Source organism: Sparus aurata, chromosome 8, assembly GCF_900880675.1.
Source record: "Sparus aurata chromosome 8, fSpaAur1.1, whole genome shotgun sequence".
Taxonomy (NCBI): domain Eukaryota; kingdom Metazoa; phylum Chordata; class Actinopteri; order Spariformes; family Sparidae; genus Sparus; species Sparus aurata.
Window position 1 is genome coordinate 13346306 of NC_044194.1, and position 13171 is coordinate 13359476.

Here is a 13171-nt window from a genome sequence, read left to right on the forward strand (position 1 = left end):
GATGAATCATGCCAGGGGTTGAAAAAACCGTCAATGCAGATTCTTTATTATATACTGTAAAATCAGAACAAGAGTTGCAAGTAAAGAAGAAGTTTGACAGATTAAAAATGGACCCTTCCATGCATGAATTGTTTTTTTTCCTCAATGTTTTTCTCTTAACTCTTAAATAAGTGAAAAAATCATGTAAATAATCTTTTTCAATATGCTGTGTGCTATGTTCAAGGAATTACGTAAATGTCCACTGCAGCAGAAAAATCTGTGTATCAAAGGTATAAAAAGTTTATCCAGGAATAACTGTTAAGAATTTGGCCACCTGTTGAATTCGTACTCTGAACAAATAGAGGGCAGCATATCGCCAGAGTAACCGTTGCTAAATTCAGCTGCCGTTATCTATTAAATTTAGATTTCTTTGCAGCTAGCAAGTTCGTATAGACCTTTTTTTCACAGCAGCCATATTGACATGAAATAGACGGTAAACAGTTAGCATGCTAACTTCAGCAGACACACAGAAGTCTTTGAAGTCGTGTCAAAACGTATTTCTTTACATTCTGTCGATGATTGTCAGTCATTTTTGGATGTTTTAAAAACAAAATAAGAGATGTTAGAAATACTTTTCATCAGATTTCAATTATATTTACGTTGTACATCTTTTCTATCTGTGAGGAAAAATACATCCGTCCACTCCAGTGAATGTGTGACTGCACCTTTATTCATCCTAAATAATGATCAAATGAGCCCATATTCAGATAAAATCTTGAGAAAGTTTAATATTGCTGCTAATTCTTTCATAATTATGTCTAGGTAATAAATATATCTTTAAATGTGTAATATTCAACGTAGTGGACCAATGTATTTTCAATCACACACACAAAACATTTTTCCAAGAAAAATGATGTAAAATCTGGATGAAAGTGTCTTTAAACATCTAATTTAATTGAAAAAAAATTGAAACCCTGTTTTGTTTTCTGAGAATAAGTGGATTTAATAGTTATTCCAAGGTATCTCTCGTATGTTGTTATACCTGCACCATTTTGAATTTATGATGCCATATCTCTAAATGACAGAGACACAAAGATAATAATCAAACGCAATTGTGGACAGGGCTTCGGGAATCTGACACCTTGTTATGATGCTCTAGCTTAAACGCTTAAAATGGACACCATGCATGAAAGGGTTAAGCGCATAACATCATCATCCTCGGTTACACAAGATTATTCTTTTGTCTGTCATTTTTTTTGATTGTTCAAACTGTATCACGTGATAAATAAAGAAAAAAAATCACTTTAAATAACTCACAATCAGTGTTTATAATCGTATTTATAACACCATACCACTGCTGTTCAGGTAACTGTAAGGCAATGTAGAGAAAAGTCCTGCACAGAATGTAAAAAGAGTGAATTACAACACCAACGATAAGAAAAAGATAATTCCCACACTATCAACTAGATTATAAAACCACACAGATACAATCAATGTATGATGCAGAAGTTGAGAAAAAAACATCATCACTCCTTCAAGTTACAGAAAAAGAAGAAATCATTTATGGAGATAAGCATCCAGCCAGAGGTCCCCTGAGTTCTTCAGTGACCTGGAAGAGGTAATAAGAGAAACATCAGTTCATCTATAATATCAATCTATCAGACAGGTGACCGGCCACTCTTCTTTGTCCTGCAGAAAAAACAGTCTTGAAGAAAGTTATATTTTGTGAAACAAACACAAATTATTTAATTTTGTCTTCAGGTGCACTTTAACTTAAGTTAACTTAACTTAAGTCAGTTCAGGAAGTCTGAAGCCTTGTCAGACTGAAAACACAACTTTACCTCAAAAGAACTCCTGTTTACAATACTTTTAAAAGTCTTTTACAAACCGCCTGAAGGAAACTTCCGTCACTGTTTTACATAATCCTTGGAAAGTGTTATGGTTATCACTTTGACCTTTACTCCTCTCTTCGTTTACTACTGTGTTTCTATTGTGTTGCTATTATGAAATGTCTGTTTTTTGCTGTCTTGGCCAGGGCTCCCAGGAAGAGGAGAGCTCAATTGGTTAGAAAAATTTAAAAGTTAAACTTCTTTCAGTCTCCTGTGACCTGTAGAATCCAAGGCGTTCTTTATAAAACTATTTAAATGACACCGGTGAAAACATAAAAAAATAAAATAAACTGTATTTTTTGGCTTTTGACAATCTCAACGTGTCTCATCATGGTGGTAAATAATGTGATGCTGTCATCACTGGACTTACCTGATAACGTCGACGATGCCCTGCCACATTGTTTTCACCTGGTAAGGGATCCCATGTTTCTCACACAGTGCGTGGACCAGCGGGGCCACCAGGTGGTAGTTGTGGCGCGGCATCGTAGGGAACAAACTTCAAAGATGAAAAGGGACAGATGGGAAACAATCAGACATAATAGCATCCAACAAGTCAACAGCTGGGGTTTAAATTACTGTTCAGTCCACTGTAATGAAGATTTGCAATAAACCTCCTTTGGATGATGTGTTTTAAAAGCCTAAATTTTCCCTGTCTGGAACGCTGACTGTTGACTAATTGACGCTGCACACTGGAGAACGTATTGATGCACATGACATTGAGTATGTTTGGCTGCAAAGTTAGAGTTTGTAATGACTCGCTGCTGCTTCTTTAGGGTTAAATCATTGGTAAAATGATCAGAATTTCCTCAGACAAACTTCAGATTCGCTTTGCTACACAAAACTTGATGAGGCTGCCTGTGTGCTGCTGGAACTTTTAGAGATATTTGATGGTTTCTTATTGCTTTTTTTATCCAAGGATAGTTTCAGTGCTTTGACAGAAGCCGGCATGTCACTGCTGGAGCTCCATCCCCACGAACAGGTCAACACACTATTCCCCTGAGTCCACAGACTCAACATTGACTCACTGGTGCTCGATTTGAAAGTTGAGGTGTCCGCTGAACCAGTCGTTGAAGACGGACTTCTCAATGTTGCAGGTGGCTTGTAACTAAAGCAGAGGGAGAGACAAAGAGTGCAGGTGAGACAACCCGTCAGCAGCACCTGCAGGTGGCTGTGGGGAGTGTTTGGAAATAAAGCAGGTACCTGCATGGTCAGCCAGTCATGGTGCTTCTCGTGGTCGATGTCCATCGGCAGATGATTCATCTGAGTCACCCAGACAAACCAGTGACTCTCCAAAAACCTGCCATTCACAACAATACAACACCGGTAGTGAATGATGTGTTTACACCCTGTGATCAAGGTGTCAACTTTCTAACCTTTCTCCTCCACCATGACTTGTCTTCTTGGTAACACTTAATATTAAGGTCCTTGTAAAATGCATTGCTACGTAAGTTATATGGCCTTACAAGTCCTCATTAGATGCTTATTAACATTCATAAGCTTATTTACATGTTAATAGTAGCCTCATAATGTTTCATACAATTGCTTATGATAGCATAACAAACACATTGATTGACTTTAACTAACTTTACTATTATGTAATTGTTCAGCATCTTAAAATGTTACCAACATTTCTCAAACGTGCACATAAATGTCTCATAAATTAAAAAATAAACTTGCTATTAATACCATAATTAACATTTATAAAGTCATATTTATGTGTATAAGCAACAATTAAGGACTAAAAAGAGCATTTTTACTTATCAATTAATGCTTATTTCAAGGACTTTATTATACTGTTTCATTTTTCTTGCTTCTTACTGTAAGTTTCAGTAACAATGAATCCATATCCTCCTGCTTAATAATGTTTCACTGTCTATCATGCAAGGCACTCAGAGCATGTCAGAACAGATATTTCCATTAGTCTGATGAGAGTCCAAAGTTTCATTTTGGTTGAAAAGTCTGATGTTTAGTGAAAAGGGTGAAAGGTTTCGGGGAGGAGTACACAATGGAGACGTTTGGTTCAAAAATCATGGTTCAACTTTGATCAATCATCGATCATTTTAAAGCTCTCAACTGATCCTTAAGGTACAAGACATACTTGTTAGAGCACGTTTACAATTACCTGACAAAGCTGATGAGCGCCACTGAGCCAAACAGGCCGTACAGGGGAACGTAACAGCACAGGTAGCGAAGGTAGTAAGACATAGACCAGGCCAGATCCTTCCCAAGACAAGAACATTGGTATGATTAACACAATATGCCACATTGTCTATTTTCACTATAATGCTTATTGTCCTTTAAAATACTGCACTATTATTAAGTGTTATTATGTGCAATTATCAGCCTGCATGTAACCTGACATATGGAAAAGAAGATCTGAAGAGAGCGTCTTACCACCCAGTCGTGGCGGGAAATCATGGTGCGAATAATCTGAATGTGGAAGTAAACTGGAATGAGGAGCGGCGGTCCGACTAAAAGAGAGAAAGGCAACGATTATATCTGCACAGTTTTTTGGTTTTTTTAATAGTTTCACTCTTTTTAAACGACTCCAAGAAAACATACCGAGGAGGAAGTACTGGTGCTGGTGATGATAGGGCAGATATTTGATCTTCTTAATGCCGTACTGTAACAGAGAGGACGACACAGTCAGAATGAGCAGCTGGTTAACGGTTTACTAGATTAAACTGGATGCTGAAGATCTGCTTCGTGCGACTTGCCTCGACTGGCTGAGTGTCTCCGAGCACAAAGATGTGCAACATGTTGACATCAGGGTCCTTGCTGAAGATGTTGGGTTTAGCGTGATGCTGGAAATGCCGATGATTCCACCAGTTGGCAGAGGCTCCCTAAGAAAGCAACGTTTTAATATCCGCGTAAAACTCTCAGAGAGGAATTATCGATCGAGAATACAAATAACCTTTAAATGACCGATGACAAACTTGTGCAAAATGTGATTCCAGCTGGACTTCTTGAAGACAGACAGGTGGCCGAAGTCATGCTGCAGCCATCCGGCCTGCGTCTAGGGGGAATAGGAAGAGAAATGTTGGGATCCGTCTGGAGCAGAATGTGACTTATTGTTAGTTTAGAGATAACGACATTGGGAGTCACCTGAGCAGTTGCCAGGATGATCGAAATCAGAAACGTCAGTGTCCAGCTGGTTCCCCACAGCCAGATGATGAGCCAGGCGAGGGCCTCCAGCAGCAGGATGTGACCCAGGTGGAGGCAGAAGAACAACGGCTGAGCTCGGAACAGACCGTCGCTCTCCGCCTGCGCACGTAAGGTGTGGAAATCCTGAATGACCGCCGCCTGCGAGAAAGAAAGGAAGAAACAGATAGGTTTAAGGAAAAAAGCATGTTGTAATATCATTTGATGAGGCACAGCAGCAGAGCTCTGGGTGTTAAGGAGGTCTCAGTTATTTAACAGCTAATGAAACACGAGTGTCCAGAATCTCAGACGTGCCTGAACACTGTAAGGCTCATGAATAACAAAACAGATCCGTGAATAGTTCCGACCTTCTCCTTTACCTACAGTGTTTCTGAATATGATGTTCAGCCTGCCTTGCTTGTCTCACTGACACTAAAGACGCTAAAGCTGCTATATGAATGTGAGTTTGAGGTTTCATATGAGGAATCACAGGCGTATCTCACATTTTTATTTCGGTCCTGGCTGGGCTCCGTCGCTGCCAGCTCTCCAATCAGCAGGGGCTTCAGAAACTTCTGCACAAACTTTAAATCAGGGTGAAAAGCAGTGAACGCCTCCTGGAAGACAGAAATACGAAATCCTGTCAAAACAATGCAGTCAATAAACAGTTCTGTACATTTATCAGATACTCAGAACATTTACTGATGTGAAAATGGCAATACAACAATACAGTCCTGAATTTAACATTTTGCTTAAGTTAGAGGAGTATAATCAGCTAAATGTATTCAAGTACCAGAAGCAAAAGTATGTTTATATTGTCCCACCTGTTGTCTGTCCTATATGTATGGGGTGCACTTTGTTAAGATTAATATGGTATTCATTTAGTATCGTATCTTATCGTATCATATTGCGTCACATCGTATCGTATGGCATCGTTTCATATAATATCGTATCTTATCACAATGTACCGTATTGTAAGCCACATTTCACTTAGCTTTGGCTGGTTGAGGAGGAGCTACTTTAATTCTAAGAACTTTATATGCAGTTGGGTAGTTTAGTCTAGTGGTTTTCCAACCAACCATGTGACCCTCCAAAGAGACATGTGATAAATATAAGGGGTCGTAGATGATTGATGGGACACAAAAGAGTTCTGCTGCATATTTTTCACGATTTTTCCAGAATTCTTTTTTTTTGTTGTTAAATATTGGATCATTGGCCCTCCTTTATCTTTGAATCATACTTTTTGAGACTATAAGATGGAAAATGTTGTCTTTGGTTGAATTAATAACTCCTTGACATTTGAAATGTGACAACGATCCACAGCACAGGCATTATTTTTTGTACAAAGGCCAAAAAAGCTGTAAACAACTGTTTCAATCTTTGCCTTTAAAATGGTGGATTTTAATGTATTCCTATGATTTTGTTATGCAATATCTAATTCGGTTCAGAAACTTGTAATTATAGCTGTCAGATAAATAGGGATGGGAATTGCTAAGATTTTATTGATACCAATGGCACCGGTTTGATCGTTTGTCAGTTCCCATATTGATTCTATATAAATGCTCTGTGTGTAAAACAAGAGTGCCTGTACAGGTTTGGTGGCATGAACACAACTGTTTTATTATCTGTGACTATGAACACAGCATACAAACTTCCTTAGAAGAGGGCACGCATGTGACTCAGGTGTTCAAAAGCACCGCTGTTTAATTTGGAACCGGTTCTCAATCGGAGCCCGTTCTTGATTACCATCCCTGCAGATAAGAGAAGACTTGCACATGGTCTGTTCTCATTTAGGTTGTCTTTTTTTGGGTATCGATACAAGAAATTGATTAGATCAGAGCAATATGATTAAGATGGAATCGGATGATTTGGGACCGGTTCTCAATGGTTCTGGTTTTGGATTCCCATCCCTACAGATGTATGTAATGTAGTAAAAGGCACAATATTCTGCACTTAAATGGAGTGGAAAGTGACATTTAGGAACAACAACAAAAGCCACTTATATTCACAGAGAGGTGTTGTTTAGGCTTTATAACAATAATAATAAAACACTTGTGTTACCGTGGCATCCTCTCCAGCATAGTGGTTGATGACCCGGAATCCTCCCGGGTGCCTCTTGGCCCACTTTGTGACGTTGTAGACCTTTCGATCTATCACCAGCCACTGGTCATTCCTGCTGCTGTGGCTCTGCACCTCCTCCCAGGTGTAAACGCCACCAGCTCGCCTGCTGCCCGGCTCCCCTGGCTCCGTGAGCTGGCCTCCACCTCCCATCCTTCAGTGCTGTCTCTGGCCTTGATCCACCGGTCCTGCTGCACACTGAAAGATCCAGACGGCCACAAAGTTAAACACCTTGGATGTGAAAATGATCCGCTTAACACCCTGCTGACAGTCTGCAGGCACACAGTGTGCAGAGGGAGAGGAGGAGGATTTTAACTTGTTGCACTCGTTTACTTTAACCACCCAGCTGATTGAAACATAAGAGAAGTGAGACAAAGAGCAGAGGAACATCTTCACTAATAATTCATGATGAAATCCGACAACGAGGAGGCTGCTTTGATGAGGCGGGGCGGATTTTTTTTTTTTTTTTTTTTTACAACATATGGAGGGATCACCATTCGTCTGTGTCGACATGCATGGATGTTTAGGCCAAGTGCACATAGTCAGATGATTCAATTCTGGAAATAATCTATATTTAGCCTGTTTGCGCGTCGGAGACTATTCATTTTATACAGCAGCGCGTGTCAGCAATAAGTCGCATCCATCAAAATAGGACACAAAGCAGACATTTTAAACACCAACACAGTCTGTCGAATAGCGTTTATCGTCCGCGGATCGATGAATTCAACATTAAATCGCAGATGGCAGGGGGAGACGGGCGCTCCAGGCCCGCTGCATGCATGAAGATGATGTAAAAAATATATATATATATATTTCAGACTTACAGTGTCCAGATTTTCGGCTGCTCCTCTGATCGGGTTGTTTTTCTTTCACTCACATTAACACACCGCCTCACTTTTATGCGCCCCCGATGCGTTCACTGTCCATTTTAAATCGTGCACATCCCCAAAATTCATCCTCTGTCCTGCCCCCAGTGTGTTCACGGACTCATTCACCCACTCATTCAGTACAAATTCCGAGCCGATCATTCGAGGGTTTCTGGGCCAATCGGCGTACAGTATATCCTGGACCACCGGCTGATGTGCAATAGGCTCAATAAACGGCTCATCTGAATATTACACAGAGCCCTGTGCGCTCAGACGGAAACAGTCTGCGGGAGCACGTCGCTTCTACACTTTCCCTCAATTACAGCCTCACAGCGGTGGAAGAAGTAGGCTGCTCGAGTAAAAATAGCAAATCCCACAATGGTCTGTTGTGTTGCATTCAAAATCTGCATCAGAATAAACTTTAGGAAATGAGAGTGACTGTGAGGGAAATTCCAGGAGCATGCGCAATATTACTGACGCGTTAAAGGGGCACTATGTAAGTTTTGGAGAATGTTAATGTGTACCATATAAATGAGGTAAGGATACAAACTTTTCCATAACTGAATGGACAAGCTGTTCTCAGAGGAAAGTAATGTCTGCAGAACACTATGCGAATATAGAAAGGTGGCAGGGTCTGCCACATGTAAATAAAGAAAAAAAGTTGTATTGACCTTTAACTTGGTTTTATTTAGTTTGTTCTGGCACAAAAAGCAGTCAATGTTTGTGACCACATGCCCTTTTCCATATATGTACATCTGGACAATCAGTTCAATTCTTGGAAAAGCAATATGGACAAACACATCTGACCACCTTTCCTTATTCCCAGCAGAAAGGGGGTTCAACAATGATTCTATTGCTCTATTGCGTGTAAAAGCTTTGTGGAGATGTGTAATGTATGCGATAGACATTCTGACATCTTGTTGATTCCCAGGAACATTAATATGTTCACCTCAGCTCCATTGATGTAGACAGGGGGGTGTGTATTTGCCCCCTTTTTTCTAAAGTCAACCATTCAGCACCTTGATTTTGCAAGCCGATTCGAACTGTCTGGGGTCTGTTTGTGAGGACGTCCAATATCCAACAGCAGAATGTTGTACTCAGGACTCAAGTATTTTATTGTATTCAGTACTGAGCTGAAATCAACACAGCATTGTGATGTAGCTATTCTTATTTTCAAGGTATGTGAAGACTGAGTGGAGGGCAGTGGAGATGCCTGAACGGGACAATCACAGAGGTCAGAGCCAAGTTGGATCCATGGTGGGGCCTCCATGGATCAGACTTGGCTCTGACCTTTGTGACTGTCCTGTTGTGCTGACAACAAGGCACTGCTGGCGGATCCTTTGAGTGATGCCTCCATGGATAACTCTTGTTTGTATGGACACTTGATGGGATTGGGATTTGGGGAAGGCTAGGTTGACCCCTTGAGCTCTTTGTCATGTTCCTTGTGCATTTCTGAGCAGTTTTTGCAGTGTGGCCACGGGACAGTGCAGATTAAATGGGGGGGTGAACTTAGTCTGCAACAGTGTTTGGATGGGTGGTGCCGGTCAAAGTGCCATCCACATGAATGCTAGGACCCAAGGTTTCCAAGAGTTGTCCTTGGAGTTGGTTGAATGCCAAATAATTTTAAATCCTGCCCACACTTCCAGGCTAAATTCCAGGCTAAGGGCTTCATACTAACAATGGTTACAATGGTGCCAGCTACAATGCCTATAAAAGTTTCCTTCCCCTTTGACATCATCATCTTCTATTTATTTTTACAATATTAAATTAAAGTAGATTGTTGGAATAACTTATCCTTTCAATCAATATCCACTCACTCCCTGGTAACATTTTGTCATGCACAAAACATGTCTGGAGCTTCACACAGCAAAACAGTGTTGCGGCATTCTCGTAAACAACTGTAGAAGATCGGAAATGTGTTTTTAAGGCATTATCTACACCCTTCAAAAAGCCAAAATCTGCACTGTAGCTGCCAAGCTTAAAGGTGAAGTGGGTGCACAATCGCACTGTGCGTCAAGGGTGTAATGCCTATTATTCAATTGCTTAAAATTTAATTTGGGATCTCGGGGCTCAAAGACTTGGATTGTGACAGACAAGTTGTATGGAGCCAATTTATTTATTCATTTTTACATTTTATAACAAGTCCCTGGCTACTTTTTTCATATGAAGCTCTACAAATGTTTTGTGGACGATGGAACTTTACCCGACCTTCTCTGGACATGGGGGTGACTAAATAATAATTTTCAAGTGAACATAACCTTTAATGTCATTTTTGTCCCTCAAATGTCAAAGTGAAAATAAAACGTCTGTCTGCAAAATTATCTGAAATCGTATTTGATTGATCTGAAAAACATGTCTTCATATATAATGTAATAAGTAATGTGTTATTATACATATATGTTTGTTGTCCCCATGTTTTGACACATCTTACTGCTAAATATTTGCATTTGTCTTCAAAGGAAAGAAGCAAATATTTGCGCTATCCTCACATTATATTACTGTATGAACCTTCTATTTTTGTACAAATTTAAGCACATTTGGGGAAAACATACCATCAACAAAAGTAAAAAGAATTCTAAATGTATTTTCTAATCGTCAGTCATCTTCTTAAAATGACATTTGGCTCGATCCAGCGAGTTACATAACTGTATTTCAAGGCATTTCTTGAGAAATTAAATCATAAATGTTTTTAGCTTTTACAGTTGAAGATAAGAAGACTGGAACATGTATGATACCTGTTACCATCTTAATATTGATAAATATATTATGATATTGGTCTGGTGCAGTTCCATCCTCCACCATCAGATGTTGCACATGTGTTCCTTTATTCAGACACCTTCCTTGTCCTGATTTAAACCAGAGGATGCAACAGCAGATACCATTACAGTCTTGTGACGATGAACAATGTCATATCACCCAAATGTAAAATCTCATCATTATTCATGAGTTTCTTTCAGTACGAAAAAGGGCCGACCATTTCTGCTTTAATTAAGTTTTTCTTTTATTGTGTGTTAGTTGGTATTTCCATGTGTTTTCCATATGTTTCCATAATTGTCGGGACATGCAGTGCTTCGTCACACATTCACCTCAGCCGTCACATCCATCCACCGCCCAAGGTCTGCGTCTGCCTCTCTGATGCTTACAGTCCATTGTGTCATTTCAGGGTCGTTTCAATGCGGTGCAGAAATTTGCAAATCAGCTCTTTTGGTCCTCAGCATATCAGACAGGATTATCCTCAAGCAGCGTGCAGCCTGTCTCCCTGTTTGTCCGCTTCTTCTGCCACAGCTCATCAGGCTGACAGAGGAGCTGTACATCTGACCCCAGCAGCTTTTCAAGGCTTTTCTTCATTATCACATCCAACAAAACAGGCTGTCAATCAGACAGCCTGTCTGCTATTGTCTAGGATTCAATCAGGTCAGAGGTGGAGAGAGAGACCCAATATATCTGTGACATTTTGAGACATTGGTACCTAGTCTTAGTATTTTCATTGTGGGAAGTTTTCAAGTCTACCGCATGACTGATGGAAATAATACACTCTCTACTCCGCTACATTTATCCAAATTCTGAATCTTACTAGTTTTTGGAGATTACAATTATATATTAAAGCTAGTTGGCCCTTGGTTGTAGTCTGTTCTGTGTGATCACATGGAGGTTTTTGACTGAGGCACAGGCAGCATTTGCTGTGTTTTACGATCTTGACCGGGCGAGCACTTCCATTTGTTTTGGAATTGAGTAAAAGAAAGAAGCAATTCATTTAATGTTTTTTTTCATTTTAAAACAAGTCCCCATCTACTTCAGCTGTTTAGGAGAATGCCGCAACCCTGTTTTACCGTGAAGCTCCAGAAATGTTTTGAGGACTACAAAACTTCACCTGACTTTCCACCGACAAGTGGCTGAGAAGATGATAACTACGTTTCCATATTTAGGTGAACTTACCCTTAAAGAGTAACTATAATAATAACACAGAAACACCCAGTCTTCTCACCGATTGTCTCCTTTGCTCATGTAGCTCATAAGGAGGCATCCTTGTTCATTACCAGTTAAAAGAGCCTTGTAGTGTTTTTAAGAAAAGTAGCACTTAAACACACCAAAAAACTCAAATAGCAAAAGCACTCATTAGGTAGAAGAAGTGCACCTTTATTGTTTGTTTGGTTTTTGGCATTTAAATGACTTTATTCAATAGAACCGCTGAAGAGGGACAGGAAGAGGGATGAGAGAGGGGGGATGAAAGCAGCAAAGGACCAGAGGTCTGATTCAAACCCTGGGCTGCTGCAGCGAGGACACAACCTCTGCACACAGGCTGCACGCTCCACCAACTGAGCTACTGAGGCATTAATGTTCAAATATGGTTGTGTGTATCTTCAAAATAACTCGTTACAAAAACCTCCAAAGAATTGTAGTGAAGTAAAAATATGTCCCCTCGGAACTGAAGCATAAAATCGAACTCCCAGAGTAATTTTCCCCTCGAAGTACAATACTCTATTTTAAATGCACAGACTTACATACAGTCCCTCGTTCTCTACTCTGAGTATGCTGTTGTAATGGAGTATTTTGACATTGCTATAAGTAGGAGAGGAAGTGAGTTTCTTCCACAGGATAAAGTTAGCTCATGCTTTAACTGCTGGTGTCCTTGTATTTAAAACTTCCTCTGGGCTCATCAGATTGTTGGTGCTATTTTGAGCCACAGTGTAAGAATATATTACATAGTCGTGTCATATTCATTCAAATCGTTATTGGGATTTGCTATGTATGTATCTATCATCTATCTGAGGTCAATTACATTTGGATGACCTACATGCAAAATACCTTATTATAAGCATGTGGTTTGAATTTAAATCCACCACCCACATTTATCTGATGACTTCTTGCAGATCAATCAATAAAAAAGATGTTATAATACAGATAATGCTTCTGGTCGAGTGATTCCTACATCTGCCTCATATTGAAAGCTGTGAGTGTTGGAATCAGATTACAGGTTATTTTTTTGTTATTGTGACGTCTGTTCTGTGTCAAAGCAGAAAGATACACATGAAGTCTGCCGTCACTGTTTTTTTAACTGGTCAATAAAAACCTGCTGAAGCTGAAACCAACCAGCGCTGGAGTCACCATGTTTGGTGTGTCCATGAGACTGTGTGATCATTACTGGTCTTTTACATTGTATTATGTATAAATGTATTTGAA

At 39.9% G+C, this 13171-nt stretch overlaps 1 protein-coding gene across 1 annotated transcript; it reads right to left on the reverse strand.

The window, feature by feature from the left end:
* Positions 1-30: 30 nt before the first annotated feature.
* On the reverse strand, positions 31-8409 carry fads2 (fatty acid desaturase 2). Its single transcript, XM_030425365.1, has 13 exons — positions 7949-8409; positions 7068-7322; positions 5513-5623; positions 4974-5171; positions 4783-4884; positions 4586-4711; positions 4431-4491; positions 4263-4339; positions 3991-4088; positions 3069-3165; positions 2894-2973; positions 2239-2364; positions 31-1588 (listed from the first exon to the last, which is right to left on the reverse strand). The coding sequence occupies exons 2-13, from the start codon at positions 7275-7277 to the stop codon at positions 1537-1539; spliced, it is 1338 nt and encodes a 445-aa protein (XP_030281225.1). The 5' UTR covers positions 7278-7322; positions 7949-8409; the 3' UTR covers positions 31-1536.
* Between the last annotated feature and the right edge of the window lie 4762 nt (positions 8410-13171).